This window comes from Mus caroli, unplaced genomic scaffold (assembly GCF_978045245.1).
Source record: "Mus caroli unplaced genomic scaffold, Mus_caroli_1 scaffold_7, whole genome shotgun sequence".
In the NCBI taxonomy this organism is placed as follows: Eukaryota; Metazoa; Chordata; class Mammalia; order Rodentia; family Muridae; genus Mus; species Mus caroli.
The window spans coordinates 62,782,105-62,798,073 of NW_028227262.1; the positions used below are offsets into that span (position 1 = coordinate 62,782,105).

The 15,969-nt window shown below is 45.5% G+C and overlaps 1 protein-coding gene and 1 long non-coding RNA gene across 5 annotated transcripts in view; one reads left to right on the forward strand and one right to left on the reverse strand.

Annotated features, from left to right (window-relative positions):
• The window catches only part of LOC115031344 (uncharacterized), a 54,534-nt gene extending 40,940 nt beyond the window's left edge, over window positions 1-13,594 (reverse strand). For 2 of the 4 annotated variants that reach the window (XR_015047602.1, XR_015047603.1), the window contains exons 1-2: window positions 12,293-13,594; window positions 8,753-8,867 (exon numbers count right to left, since the gene is read on the reverse strand). This is a non-coding gene — a long non-coding RNA (uncharacterized LOC115031344). The remainder of the gene's footprint in view (window positions 1-8,752; window positions 8,868-12,292) is intronic. The other 2 variants (XR_015047605.1, XR_015047604.1) reach the window with 2 other exon arrangements.
• A 479-nt stretch (window positions 13,595-14,073) lies between these two features.
• Pcbp1 (poly(rC) binding protein 1) lies at window positions 14,074-15,769 on the forward strand. The gene has a single exon (XM_021164671.3). It carries the CDS (start codon window positions 14,347-14,349, stop codon window positions 15,415-15,417), a length of 1,071 nt encoding a protein of 356 aa, XP_021020330.1. The 5' UTR covers window positions 14,074-14,346; the 3' UTR covers window positions 15,418-15,769.
• Window positions 15,770-15,969: the final 200 nt, after the last annotated feature.

The window sequence follows — 15,969 nt, forward strand, 5'->3', positions numbered from 1 at the left end:
CAGAGATATATATTTTCTAACACTCATATAATTTCTATCCTCTTCCTCTTTTTATTTTCCTGTTATCAGAATTTATATAGTCATCATTTAGTCCTCACAAGAGTAGTATCATTTGCCATAGGCATAGAATCTGACACTCTGAGAGACTCAACACTGTAACAGCAAGTACAAAAGCAGCCATGACTACTAGAGAAGAACTGCTCTCAATTGTTGAGCCATCTCTCCAGCCTGAGCGTGTGCTCTTGAATGTGGAGACCAGAGAGTGACATCAAGTATTTCTTCAACAGGCATAGTGGCACATGCCTTTAATCCCCATCACTCATGAGACAGAGGTATATAAGTTTGAGGCCAGTCTAGACAGTGTATTGAGTTCCAAGCTAACTAAGACTGCACAGCAAGATCCCTGCCTCAAATAAATAAATAAATAAATAAATAAATAAATAAATAAAAGCCTTCCTCACTGAACAGGGTCTCTTAATGTCCAACTTAGCTCATATACCTAGCCAGCTTGCCTCGGGGATCCCATCTCTGCCTCCCTTGCCCTTGGATTATAGAATGGCTACCACAACCCCTTCCTCTGGAGTGTATGTTGATCTAGGAATCCAAACCCTTGGCCTCTGCTTACTGGGATGTCTCTTCAGCCCTAATAATAGGATCGCTAAAAAAAAAAAAAAAAAAAAAAAGTTCTTAAAAAGGTCCTAATAGGGGAAACAAGAGAGGATGGCAGGATGTAAGTGACATGAAAGAAGACAAAGCCACTGAGGAAGTCCTGGGTGAGTACAGAACAGAGTTAGGCAAAGGGAAAAAGTGTTTTAAATATCATAACTTCACACCTATAATCCCAGCATTAGGAAAGCAGAAGCAGGAAGATCCACAGTTTGAGGCCAGCCTGGTGTGTGTGTGTGTGTGTGTGTGTGTGTGGTGAAACTCAGTCTCAATAGGTAAATGAACAAAAAAAGAAGAAAGAAAGGTGATTAATAAAAGAACTGGGCCAGGAGGTAGTGGCACTCAGGAGGCAGAGGCAGGCAGATATCAAGCCAGCCTGGTCTACAGAATGAGTTCCATGATAGCCAAGGCTATACAGAGTAACCCTGTCTTGAAAAACCAAAAAAAAAAAAATAATAATAATAATAATAATAATAATCAAGGGATTGGGACAAGAAGAATATAGTGAGTACAGTGAGTACAAATTCAACCTGTGCTACAGTGAGAGTCTAGCTCAAAAACAACAATAAAAGTTGGCGTGTGGGGGCTGGTGAGATGGCTCAGCAGGTAAGAGCACCCGACTGCTCTTCCAAAGGTCCTGAGTTCAAGTCCCAGCAACCACATGGTGGCTCACAGCCATCCGTAATGAGATCTGACTCCCTCTTCTAGTGTGTCTGAAGGCAGCTACAGTGTACTTACATAAAATAAATAAACAAATCTTTAAAAAAAAAAAAAAAAGTTGACGTGCTGACACAAATAGGAAGGTCACATCTGGCTTGTGATTGGAGAGTCTGAAGTAGGTACACTACAAATACTGTGGAAAATGTCCTTCCAAGTTTCAGGTACAGTACATAACAAATCAGAATTTCACATTCAGGCTGGAGTTCCACACCCTACACTCACTGTGTATATACAAATATTCTGGAAACCAAGGCGCCTCTGCTCCACCACCTATAAGAGCCAACCCTTTATTGCTGATCTGGTCAATGGAATTCTTTTTAGATTTTACTTTGTTACAAATGAGTGTTTTGCCTCCATGTATGTCTGTACATCACACTCATGCAATGCCAGTGGAAGCAAGAGGCTTCAGATCTCCTGGAACTGGAGTTACAGACCATTAAGTGCCACCTGGGTGCTGAAAACTGAACCCAGATCCTCTGGATACCAGCCAGTGCCCTTAACAGTGAGTTATCTCTGCAGTCCTAGAGACAATAGATTTTAACAATGAATAAAGTTGCACTAATGCTTTGTCTGGTTTGTTTGTCTCTAAAAACAAGTCGCTGACAATGTTTGACTCATGTGCTTAGTAGGTGGCATCAGAGAAATTACCTAGTGAAACATACCTCTATTGTTCTGAATAAAATAGCAATTTCTCACTGGGCAGAAATTGCTCTTGTGGTGGCGCACGTCTTTAATCCCAGCACTCGGGAGGCAGAGGCAGGTGGATTTCTACAGAGTGAGTTCCAGGACAGCCTGGGCTACACAGAGAAACACTGTCTCCAAAAAAAAAAAAAAAAAAAAAAAAAAAGAAAAGCAATTTCTTTGTAATTTTTATCCTAGCCAACTATATGAAGACCTAAGCTTACATACACATTCTTCCTTAAAACCAAACCCTGACAGTCAGTCAGTATAACAGCCTTGCTCTTACGCAGGGCTTTGGTTCAAACCACTATGGTAGTTTACCACCATCTGTAACTCCAGTTCTAGAGGGAAATCATCCGTCTGACCTTGGAAACCAGACACATGTGGTGCACATATTAACAGGTAGGCAAGGACTCATTTACTTAAAACAACAGCAACAAACAGCGAGACATGGTGGAGAACACCTACACCCCAGCACTCAAAGGCTACATGGTATGTTCCAGGCCAGCATGTGCTACAGTGATGTCAGCCTGCACTACACACTGAGACCATGTCTCCAATTCATAAAGCAAGCTCAGCGTGATGGTACACACGTTCAATCCCAGGACTCAGGATAGAGTGAGGTGGATCACTGAGTTCATGGCCAGCCTGGTCAAGTTCCCCTCCATTCAGAGCTACACAAAGAAACATTGTCTCAAAATAAAACATCTCAGATATTTTTATCTTGTTAGTAAGTACTTCTCCAAAACACACACTTTCACTTTCTACACTCAGGCACGGGCAGTTAAACTTAATAACCTAGGGTTAGAGACGTGGCTCAGTTAGTGAAGTGCCTACTAATATGCACAAAGCCTCTATCCCAGAACCACGTAAATTGGGTGTGGCATATGTGCATATAATCCTAGCACTCAGGAAGTTAAGGACAATCAGGAGTTCAAGACCATCCTCTATTAGATAGTCTGAAGCCAGCCCGGGTCTTGACCTGGCTTCAAATAAGTAAATAAATAGCCCATACTTCTGAAATAGCAGAAAAATAATCACTGAAAATTAGTAACGCAAACCTCCTCCATTCCCTCCTGAGATGGCCGTGACTGGGATGACTGTGCTCTCTCTGACTTTGGTCGGTTGCCCGATGTCACTCTCCCAACTACCCGCTTTACTGGTGGGACTTCAAATGTCATCAGATCCCTCCCAAAGCTAAAGGAAGGCTCTGATCTGCATTCCCACCGCACCCTCTGTTATTTTATATCCTAAGACTTAACATGCTGTCCTGGGTCTCTTTCCTTCTCTGGACCATTAATTTGGAAATCAGGGAGGCTAGAGAGATGGCTCAGCAGTTAGGTCTTGAGTTCAATTCCCAGCAACCACATGGTGGCTCACAATCATCTGTATTGGATCCGATGCCCTCTTCTGGTGTATCTGAAGATAGCCACAGTATATTCACATACATAAAAAAAGAAAATTGAAAAGCAAAGACAAAAATCTCCTTTAGTGGGGTGGGGTGGGGAACAGGAAGGATAAGTAGTAAGTGCTTTGAGAAAAGATCTTACAGGAATCCTCACCTCAGCTTCCCATTAGATTATAGGGGCGTGTCACTACCACTTGGCTTTATTCTTTCTTAGATCCCAATATTAAAGGCACATCAAACAATCAGTGATTATTTACTGACAAAATATAACAAATTTTAAGTTAAAATATTTTCTGTGATTTTTCCCCTTATTTTTCTGAGATAGGGCGTCACATGATACCTCAGACGAGCCTCAAACTCATTATTCTCCTGCCTCAGTCTCCCATGTACTGAAAATACAGATATACATCTCCATCCCACATAAACCAAGTTAATTTAGGCTAGTATTAAAATTATTGGCCTAGAAATCTTCTCTCCAGGGGATAGAAAAAAAAATCTGGGCTGGCAAGATGCCTCAGCGGGTAAGAGCACTGACCGCTTTTCTGAAGATCCTGGGTTCAGATCCCAGCAACCACATGGTGGCTCACAACCACCCGTAATGAGATCTGACTCCCTCTTCTGGTGCTTCTGAAGTCAGCTACAGCGTACTTATATATAATAATAAATAAATCTTTAAAAAAAATCCTCACTTGCTAAGGGAAATAGAAACTCGAGGGCTGGAGAGGTGGCTCAGTGGTTAACAGCACTGCTGCCCTTCCTGAGGATCTGGGTTCCCAGCACCCATATAACAGCTCACAATCTTCATAACTGTAGTTCCAGGCGTCGACCCAAGGCCTTCTGCCCTCCACAGGCACCAGACATACACGCAGGCAAAATAGCCATACACATAAAAATAGTAGCTCCCCCTCCCTTCCTCTCTCCCTCCCTCACTTGCTTGCTCTCTTACACTCTCTCTCTCTCTCTCTCTCTCTCTCTCTCTCTCTCTCTCTCTCTCTCTCTCTCTCTCTCTCCTTCTCTCTCTCTCCTTCTCTCTCTCTTGGTCTTTCGAGACAGTTTCCTTTCTCTAGCCCTGACTATCCTGGAACTCACTGTGTAGACCAAGCTAGGCTCAAACTTAGAGAACTGCCTGCCTCTGTTTCCCGAGTGCTGGGATTGAAGGTGTATACCACCACAGCCAGCCAACTTAAAAAAAAAAATCCACACAGGGCTCCCAATGGAGAAGCTAGAGAAAGTACCCAAGGAGCTAAAGGGATCTGCAACCCTATTGTTGGAACAACATGATGTACTAACCAGAACCCCGGAGCTCTTGTCTCTAGCTGCATAGGTATCGAAAGATGGCCTAGTCGGCCATCAATGGAAAGAGAGGCCCATTGGACTTGCAAACTTTATATGCCCCAATATAGGGGAATGCCAGGGCCAAAAGAATGGGAATGGGTGGGTAGGGAAGTGGGGGGCGCTATGGGGGACTTTTGGGATAGCATTGGAAATGTAATTGAGGAAAATATGTAATAAAAATATTAAAAATCAAAAATAAAAAAAGAAGAAAAAAATCAAACATTCTAACCATAAAAAAAAAAAAAAAAAAAAAAATCCAAACCCAACCTAGAAATGGTCCTGCCTGCTCCTGTCTTTAGTGCCCATGCACATGGCTAGAAGACTGATGACTCTCACCAATCATGTCTTCTCTTTTCTTTGCCTTATTCTTTCAGGATTTTCCTTTCCTTCTCTTCCTTCCTTTCTATCTTTTCTACTTTATTGTATTCTCATCTTTCCCTTTAAGTTCCCTCTACATACCCATACACATACCTTACTAGTTGGGTATCTGTGGGCATCATAACCAACTGGGAGAACTTGGAGCAAGAATGTAACCACGCTAACCTCTGCATGATACTAACATATGACCTCCTAACAAAAAACAGGTCACCCGGACATGAGGCCAAACTGCTGCAACCTGCAATGTAGGCAGGACATGTTTCTAAGCTGTACTTTCTCAGGTACTTTATTTGTAGGTGGGCTGCAGAGTGGTAGGGATCAAACCCAGGGCCTTGGCACACTAGGTCAGGATTCTACCACTGAGCTACACGCCCCAGCCCTACTGTAATCATTTTATTCACGTCTGTGTGTATGGTCAAGTACCACATGTATATTAGTGCACATAGATATCATCCGATATTGGTGTCAGATGACCTAGAAACAGAATTATAGGCAGTTGCAAGATGCCCATGGATGACAGGGCAGTCAGCAAGCATGCTTAACTTTTGAGCCATCTCTTCAGCCCTCATTAATTTCATTCATTTATTTATTTATTTAGTCAGATGTGGTAGCATATACTTTAATTTCAGCACTCCACAGGCAGAGGCAGGCAGATCTCTGAGTTCAAAGTCAGCCTGGTTTACACAGTGAGACCCTATGTAAAAAAAATACAGAAGGGAGGAATAGGTCAGTGGTAGTTAAGAGTACTTTGGGGCTGGAGAGATGGTTCAAAGGTTAAGAGCACTGACTGCTCTCCAGAGGTCCTGAGTTCAATTCCCAGCAACCACATGGTGGCTTACAACCATCTGTAATGGGATCTGATGCCCTCTACTTGTGTGCGTGACCTCTTCTGGTGTGTCTGAAGACAGCTACAGTGTACACATATATATAAAATAAATAAATAAATCTAAAAAAAAAAAAAAAGAGTACTTTGGGCTCATATAGAGGATAGAGGACCTGAGTTCCCAGCACCCACAATGGGCAGCTCACAGCCTCCTACAACTCCAGTTCCAGAAGATCTAACACATACTTCTGTCTTCTACCAAGTACTGCATACACATATGGTATACATATAGACAAACAGGCATACACACACACACACACACACACACACACGTAATAATTTTTTTAAGTTTTTAGGTAATACAGAGATGGTGAGTAACTTAGAGAACCTGAGTTTGAGTCCTAGCAACCAACATCACTTAGTATAAAATCGCCTGCAACTTCACTTCCTGGGCATCCAACAACTTATTCTTCTGGTCTCTGTGGGAACTGTACTGGTGTGTATAAACCCACACAGATCTACATATACACATATAATTAAAGTTAAAAAAATAAAACTTTGGGCTCGTGAGATGGCTCAGTGGGTAAGAGCACCCGACTGCTCTTCTGAAGGTCTGGAGTTTAAATCCCAGCAACCACATGGTGGCTCACAACCATCCGCAACGAGATCTGGCGCCCTCTTCTGGAGTGTCTGAAGACAGCTACAGTGTACTTACATATAATAATAAATACATCTTTAAAAAAATTTTTAAAAATAAAATAAGAATAATCCCAGCACTTGGGAGGCTGAGGCAGGCAGATTTCTGAGTTCGAGGCCAGCCTGGTCTACAAAGTGAGTTCCAGGACAGCCAGGGCTATACAGAGAAACCCTGTCTCGAAAAACCAAAACACCAAAAAAAAAAAAAAAAAAGAATACACCTTTAAACCGGGTGTGGTGGAGCACGCCTTTAATCCCAGCACTCGGGAGGCAGAGACAGGTGGACTCTGAGTTCGAGGCCAGCCTGGTCTACAAAGTGAGTTCCAGGACAGCCAAAGCTATACAGAAAAACCCTGTCTCAAAAAAAAAAAATAAATTAAAAAAAAAAAAGAATACACCTTTAAAAAAAAAAAAAAAAAACTTGCTGCTCTATCAGAGGACAAGAGTTTGGATCCAGTACCCACTGTGAGAGGCTCATAAAAATCTGTAACTCTAGCCGGGCGTGGTGGCGCACGCCTTTAATCCCAGCACTCGGGAGGCAGAGGCAGGCGGATTTCTGAGTTCGAGGCCAGCCTGGTCTACAAAGTGAGTTCCAGGACAGCCAGGGCTATACAGAGAAACCCTGTCTCGAAAAACCAAAAAAAAAAAAAAAAAAAAAGAAAAAAAAAATCTGTAACTCTTTAATCCCAGCACTCGGGAGGCAGAGGCAGGCGGATTTCTGAGGCCAGCCTGGTCTATAGAGTGAGTTCAGGCCAGGGCTACACAGAGAAACCCTGTCTCGAAAAACCAAAGGGAAAAAAAAAAAATCTGTAACTCCAGCTACAGGAGATCTAACAGCCTGTTTTGGCCTCTGCAAACACTGGAACATATGTGAGCATACATTCACACACACACATGTACATATACAAATAAAGATGGTTTTTTTTTTTTTGGAGGGGGGGGCAGGTGGGTAGTTAAGACAGGGTTTCTCTGTGTAGCTCTTGTAGTCCCGGAACTCACTCTGTAGACCAGGCTGGCCTCAAACTAAGAGATCCACTTGCCTCTGCCTTCCAAGTGCTAGGATTAAAGGCTGGATACGATCACTGCCCAGCTACAAATAAATCTTCAAACAAATAAAAGTAAATGTGACATATTAGCACAGGGTTTTAATCCCAGCATCCTGTAGGCAAAAGCAGATGAATCTCTGTGCTCTGTGAGTTCAAGGCCAGTCTGATCTACATAGCAAGTTTCAGGCCAGCCAGAACTACATAATGAGACCCTGTCCATCTCAAAAATAAGTAAGAAATAAATAAAGAAGCCGGGCGTGGTGGCACACGCCTTTAATCCCAGCACTTGGGAGGCAGAGGCAGGCGGATTTCTGAGTTCAAGGCCAGCCTGGTCTACAGAGTGAGTTCCAGGACAGCCAGGGCTACACAGAGAAACCCTGTCTCGAAAAACCAAAAAAAAAAAAAAAAAAAAAAAAGAAAACAAGAAAAACAAAAGAAAAGGTGGATAAAACTGAAGGGTAAAAAGAAAAAGTTGAAACAGTTTTTAGAACAAAACACAACACTACATGTTAGCAAATTTAAATAGCTGTACTATACTTGCTGGATCAGAGAGAGAAGACTGTGGTCCCTACCCACGCAGCGCCCTCAGGGACTTGAGTGAAGAATCATCTCCACCCCTTCTCAAACCCATAGATGCAAACATTTAAGAAGAAGTGTGGACAAAAGTCTCTTAACCCAACAAAGTCAAGGGTCTAAGGTCATTCAAATAAATGTCCTGAGACAAAAAAATAGATTAGCTGGGAGGTCCTTCTGAGTTTAATACTTTTCTATGGTCAAAGTTATAGCCACAGGCATAAACAAACAAACAAAAAAGGAACAGGAGTCAAGAGATTTACTTCACACCCTAACAAACTGTCTAACTTTCAGCAAGTCTTTTCTCACTCACAGATAGCTCTTCTGTGAAGTGAGTTTAATAACATGAAGCATAAACCCTGCCATTCAACTTACAAACTTTAGGCCTGATTGACTTTCCCAGCCTTGTTAAGCCCCTTAACCAACCTGTGGTCACTTGAAGATGAGAAGAATCCCAGATGAGTTATAATGGACTATCTACTCCATTGTTCCATTATCTCAGTAGCTTCAAGGATTCCTCCTCAGAACATGGAGTGCAGGCCTAAGGGGAATAAAGAATTTGCTCATTATTTCTTATGCCTGGATTTATCAAAAGGATAAACAAACAAGACCATCAAACAATATCACACCCAAGATAAAATTAAAGAAGAACTTGGAGATTAGTTGGCCTTTTGTTATGGGAACACTGCTGCCCAGACAGTAGGATTATACAAGTCTCCAAGCTAATGAATCCCAGAGGTAAGACAGATAGATCCTCAGTCTCTAAAGACCAGAGCCCTCTTTGCTGAATCATAGGATCACCCATGCCTCCTGTAGCCTGCAGGGCATACGTTAAAACCTGACTGATCACTGTACAACTTTGCAGCAAAATATGGGCCTCTGAAAGGAAAGGAATAGTATTCCGGAAGAAGGGAAGAGCAAGCAGAACGTTGAGAGACCTGGGAAAGGGAAAGCTTCCCTGAAAAAGGACACTAAGTCCTAGAGGTCTTCAGTTAAGAGAAAAACCAGGGGGACTGGAGAGATAGCAACTCTTCCAGAAGGACTCAAGTTCAGTTCCTAATACCTGTGAGCACAGCAGCTCGCAGGCATCTGTAACTCTACTTCCAGGGGACCTATGTCCTTTTCTAGCCTTGTAGGCACTTCATATACATGGTACACCTTCCACATGTAGACAAAAACATTCAAATAAAATAAAAACATTAAAAATAACTTTTTTTAAAAGAGGAAATTAGAAAATATTTCAGCCAGCACTTGGGAGGCAGAGGCAGGCAGATTTCTGAGTTTGAGGCCAGCCTGGTCTACAGAGTGAGTTCCAGGACAGTCAGAGCTACACAGAGAAATCCTGTCTAGAAAAAAAAAAGAAAAGAAAAAGAAAAAAGAAAATATTTCAGGCAAAAGAAAAGACTTTAAACAGGTAGACTTGGATGAAAAGCCTAATTGGATCAAAAAAAAAATTAGCTGTATATTACATGTGGTTTTTAAATACTTTTTTATGTGTATTGGTGTTTTTGTTTCAATGAATGTCTGTGTGTCACATGCCTGGTTCCTCCTGAGGCTACAAGAAGGCACCCAGTGTCCTAGAACTGAAGTCAACAGAAAGTTGTGAGCCACCCACTGGGTTATAAGATTCAAAAGCAGGCACTTTAAAGAGGCATCTTAACTGCTAAGCCAGGCTGCAGCCCCAGGTAATAGTTTTAAAATTGGTAAATTAATAAAACCAGAATTTTATGAATCAGGACACTCCCTGATTACATCTAATTTTATTTTTTGTTACCTGTTTTTTTGTTTGTTTGTTTGTTTCCTTTTCCTTTTGAGACAGAGGTCATAGCTGGCCTGGAATTCACTATGTAAACCAGACTAGCCTGAAACTCAGAGAACCACTTGCCTCTGCCATTGCCTACAGAGTGTTGGGATTAAAGATGTATACCACCATGCCTGCCTCTATTACATGACTTTTTTAGCACTAATATTTTAAATGCCTTAATCTACTGAGTCACTATGCAGGAAGAGGCACCCACCAAAATCTGTATGTAGTTTAGGGGTTTAAGATATAGCTTTCAAACTCAAATGGCCTATACTCGTCTTTTATGTCTGAAAAATGTAAATGTCACCATTTATTTCATGTTCTGAAAAGACTAAATATGTGCATCTGTCATCACCTGCGTATGGGCATTTAATTATTTATGATGGCTCCTGTTTTCTTTGAATATAAAGAAATGGGCATGCCAGGCAGTGATGGCACACGCCTTTAATCCTAGCACTCAGGAGGCAGAGGCAGGCGGATCTCTGAGTTCAAGGCCAGCCTGGTCTACAGAGTGAGTTTCAGGATAACCAGAGCTATACAGAGAAACCCTGTCTCAAAAAACCAAAAAAAAAAGGGGACAGAAATTTCTAGAGTATATTTCTAGTAGCAATTCTCTTTTATGATAGTTTTGTTATATATCTGTGTGTATACATATGTGTGAGTCATTTAAATTTCTTATAATATTTCTCTTTTTACACTATGCTTAGCCTTGAGTTCCACAACCTTGCAATGCTCAGGACAGTGCCTGGCACACACTGAGGTCTGCATGCTGGTATTGTCATCGCTGATGTGTGTCTGCTAAAGCTGTGGACAGAGGTAACATAATTTTAATGTGAAAAGTTTGACACCGGCTGGACAGGACAGATGGCTGCTCTTCCAGAGGTCCTGAGTTCAATTCCCAGCAACCACATGGTGACTCACACCCATCTGTAATGAGATCTGATGCCCTCTTCTGATGTGTCTGAAGACAGCTACTGTGCACTCACATACATAAAATAAATCCGCCAAGGCTATACAAAGAAACCCTGTCTCAAAAAACAAAAATGAAAACAAAACAAAAACTTGGAAGGCAGAGACAGGCGGTTTTCTGAGTTCGAAGCCAGCCTGGTCTACAAAGTGAGTTCCAGGACAGCCAGGGCTACACAGAGAAACCCTGTTTCAAAAAAACAAACAAACAAACAAACACCAAAGAAGACAAAATTTTTAAAAATATATAAGAAAAAAAGAAAAGTTTGACATATGATCTAAATGTAATTTCAATCAAAAAGCTCTTCTCTCCCTGACACCCACACAGCCACAGCCACTCCAGTATGTTTGTTGCGCTGTCCACTACCTACATTAAGTTGAGGAGTCCACAGGTTATGATTTATCTAATACTCCTCCATGCTCTGTCAATATTTAAAGAGAAATGGATGATTGGAGTCAGGTAAAGTAATTTATTTTATCTGCTTAAAGGACTGGGATGGAGAAACCAGAAATCCATCCACAAGCAACTGAGGAAGGCAGGCAAGTCTCTAGGGAACTGCTCGATTGCTCCCCTGGAGCCAGGTGGAGGGAAAGGGGCCTCAGATGAGGCCAGGTGAACAGATACTGAACTTTTGGGCAAGCCTGAATCACTTCCACTTCCTGTCCTCATCCAGAGGCTTTGTAAAATAATATTTGAGCCTAAACAAATGTCACTAACACCAGGAATAACTGAAGGCACGGAACATACAAACAGGTGCAGGGGGGTTCTGAGTGGCTCCTTTAGAAATGACAAGTTCACATAAGTCAGTTCTTTTCTTTCTTTTTGTGAAACAGGGTATCACTTTGTAGCCCCAGCTGGCCTCAAACTCTCAAAGATCTACCTGTTTCTGTTTCCCCAGTGATGGGATTAAAGGTGTTTCCTACCATGCCCTCAACATTTAAATTCTAAAATCCCGCCAATGGTGGCACATCCTGTCATTCCAGTGTTTGAGAAGTGAGACAGGAGGACCCAGAGCTCAGTACAAGATGGGCCACACAGTGACTCTGCACTGAAAAAAAAACACACACACACAACTGTGGCTTAGTGGTAGATGGCTTGGCTAAAAAGTTAGAGATCCTATGTTTGATAACCAGCTCAGCAAAATTAAATTCTAAAACTCTGATTCAAATAAAAAAAATCTGCAAAAGGTGCTCACCAGTAGAGAAATCAGAAGATACAGATTCCACTCTGTGTAACCTTGGGTCAGTCACTTCATCTCTCTGGGATTGTCTTGCTCTGTTGGGGAAAAAAAAAGAGAAATAAATACCCACTTCATGGAATTTTCAATTAAAAATAATTATATTGCATGGGATGTTTAGAATGGAATCTGCTGTGGCACACCCACAACCACAATCTGTTCCTCTTGACTATAAAGGTGGAAAAGTGGACATAACTGTGAACTTTACGATCACTGGACAGTTGAATAGTGAGACATAGCCATTCTATGGCTTCTTAGCCATAACAATCTTTAATCAGTTACAGCACCACCTGTACAACGTCTAGAAAAAACTAGAAAATTTCTCTAGATGCTTGGGTACTTGGTTAGATACTGTGCACACAACGCGCGCGCACACACACATGCACAGGCACACACTTGCCTGCCATTACTTAGTTTTTAAAAAAATCCCGTGTCCGGCCTGCATTTTATTTATTTTTCGGCCCAACAAGGGCATTAACTTTCTTCCAAAAGCACCTCTAGCTGTTTCATCCTATGGGAAATTCTGAGACTGATGAAAGGCACGTTCTAGAGCTTTCAGACCCTGCCCAATTTCTCGATGGCGACACGTGTCGCCATTTTGTTGGGAAACATGGCCGCCAGCCCTCCCCGCTCCGGGGGTGGGGGTGGGGTGAGGAACGCCACGCTGGTCCTTTCGGTCAAGTATTAAACAACACGTTCCTTCACACGACCTCCTCCAGGCTGACTATGGCGGCGGCACGAGGAGCCGGCAAAGAAAGCACAAGGCGCTCTCCAGCGTCTCGAGGGCCATTTCCCGGCGGGAGGCCTCGGTCAGGGCGACCTCCCAAGATGGCGGCGGCGCCCAGGCTTGGCCGCCTCCCGAGAGCGTGGTCCAGGCGGCGGGCGAGCCAGCGCGGACATGCGGGGGGCCATGCCGGCACCCCGTCAATGCGCACCGCTCCTCTAAGGTCTCGGGAACTGTCGTGGGACATAAAACACGAGGGCAGGAGGTAGCGCCTCCGAGGGCTTCCCTAACCGGAGCCGACCAAGTGCAAACAAAGCATTATGTAAATGGACGCCATTCCAGCGGCCCCCGTTCCTAACGCCACCAGCCCGAGCGGCCCTCGGCCGGGCGGGTGACTCTCGCTCGAGTCTCTCTGCGTCGCGGACGCAGCCGCCGGACGGAGGCCAAGGTGGGGGCTGGGACCAGGCGCCCGGACGCCGGGGACGAAGGGGCCCCACGTGCCCAGCAGAGCGCGTGCACGGCCGCCGGGCCGCGCCTCGCCACCCCTCCCCCCCGGAAGCCACTGCGGGCCGCTCGCGCCCCCCCTCGCAGGCGCGCATGCGCCCTGGCCCCCTCCCGCGCACGTTTTCAACCCGGGGCCGCCTAGCTCCCGCCTGCAGCGGCCCCGGCCGATGCCTGTATGCCTGTATCGCTCCGCCATCGAATCCTTGGGCGGAGCGGGAAACAATTATCTGTCCCCGGCACAAAACTAGTACATTTTCCCAGGCCCCTGCCGGAGCCGCTAGGGTTAACAAAAACGTGCTCCCTCTCAATCTCTGCCCGGTCCCCAGTTTTGCCCACGTTGTCCGTTTTCTCCCCGACGGCGGTGCCACGGGGTTATTTTTCTCAAGGATCGCGCGCGCTGGCGCAGTCTTGTGACCTAAAAAAGCCGGTCCTCTTTTTTTTTTTTTTTTCCTCCTAGGGGTCCTGCGCGGAAAGCACTTCCGGGGTCAGAGGGTACGCGGGGTTGAAAGCGGGCTTCCCGCCCCGCCCAGACCGCCGAGGCTGCCGCCGGAGTCGCCACCGCCGCGCCCTCGCCCACCCGCCCGTCCGCCGCTCCCGGTCCCGCTCGCCCCCGCCGCCGCCGCCGCCTGTCCTGCGACGCCGCCGCGGCCTCCCGCCCGCGCCCGCCCGCTCCCGCGGCCCCCCGCTCGCCTCGCGCCGGCAGTTCGGGCCTACTCCTCCCCTCCCCCGCCAGCCGCCCAGGACTTGACCACGTAACGAGCCCAACTCCCGAACGCCGCTCGCCATGGACGCCGGTGTGACTGAAAGCGGACTCAACGTGACTCTCACCATTCGGCTGCTGATGCACGGAAAGGAAGTAGGCAGCATCATCGGGAAGAAAGGGGAGTCGGTGAAGAGGATCCGCGAGGAGAGCGGCGCGCGGATCAACATCTCGGAGGGGAACTGCCCGGAGAGGATCATCACGCTGACTGGGCCTACCAATGCCATCTTTAAGGCCTTCGCCATGATCATCGACAAGCTGGAGGAAGATATCAACAGCTCCATGACCAACAGTACGGCGGCCAGCAGGCCCCCGGTCACACTTCGGCTGGTCGTGCCCGCCACCCAGTGTGGCTCCCTGATCGGCAAGGGCGGCTGCAAGATCAAGGAGATCCGCGAGAGCACCGGGGCCCAGGTCCAGGTGGCGGGGGATATGCTGCCCAACTCGACCGAGCGGGCTATCACTATCGCCGGCGTGCCGCAGTCGGTCACCGAGTGTGTGAAGCAGATCTGCCTGGTCATGCTGGAGACGCTCTCCCAGTCTCCGCAAGGGAGAGTCATGACCATCCCGTACCAGCCCATGCCGGCCAGCTCGCCAGTCATCTGCGCGGGCGGCCAAGATCGCTGCAGCGACGCGGCGGGCTACCCCCACGCCACCCACGACCTGGAGGGACCACCTCTAGACGCCTACTCGATTCAAGGACAACACACCATTTCTCCGCTGGATCTGGCCAAGCTGAACCAGGTGGCAAGACAACAGTCTCACTTTGCCATGATGCACGGCGGGACGGGATTCGCCGGAATTGACTCCAGCTCTCCAGAGGTGAAAGGCTATTGGGCAAGTTTGGATGCATCTACTCAAACCACCCATGAACTCACCATTCCAAATAACTTAATCGGCTGCATAATCGGGCGCCAAGGCGCCAACATCAATGAGATCCGCCAGATGTCCGGGGCCCAGATCAAAATTGCCAACCCGGTGGAAGGCTCTTCTGGAAGGCAGGTCACTATTACTGGTTCGGCTGCCAGTATTAGCCTGGCCCAGTATCTAATCAATGCCAGGCTTTCCTCTGAGAAGGGGATGGGGTGCAGCTAGAACAGCGTAGGTTCGCTCGTAACCCCCTTCCTGCTGTTTTCCCATGATCCAACTGTGTAATTTCTGGTCGGTAATTCCAGGTTTTAAATAATTTGTAAGTGTTCAGTTTCTACACTTTATCATCCGCTAAGAATTTAAAGAAAAATCACATTCTCTGTTCAGCCGTTAATGCTGGGATCCATATTTAGTTTTATAAGCTTTTCCCTGTTTTTTAGTTTCGTTTGGGTTTTTTGGCTCATGGATTTTATTTTCTGTTTGTCGATAAGAAATGTAAGAGTGGAATGTTAATAAATTTCAGTTTAGTTCTGTAATGTCAAGAATTTAAGAATTAAAAAAATGGATTGGTTAAAAATGCTTCGTATTTGATAGCTGGGAATTCCTATCTTAAATTCTTCGGTTGCTGCTTTCTTTCCCCCTACCCTTCCCTGTTTAAGTATGGGGTGCTTGGCGGCCAGGGGGAGAAGGGTGGGCCGCCCTTGTTCCTGCAGGCTTTTCTTGCCTTATCGCTGAGATTCCCCTCCCTCTGCCCCAACAAAGGAACGGCAGGTTGGG

Coding starts and splice junctions, on each gene's coding strand:
- Pcbp1 (XM_021164671.3), top strand. CDS start 14,347: ATGGACGCCGGTGTGACTGAAAGCGGACTCAACGTGACTCTCACCATT.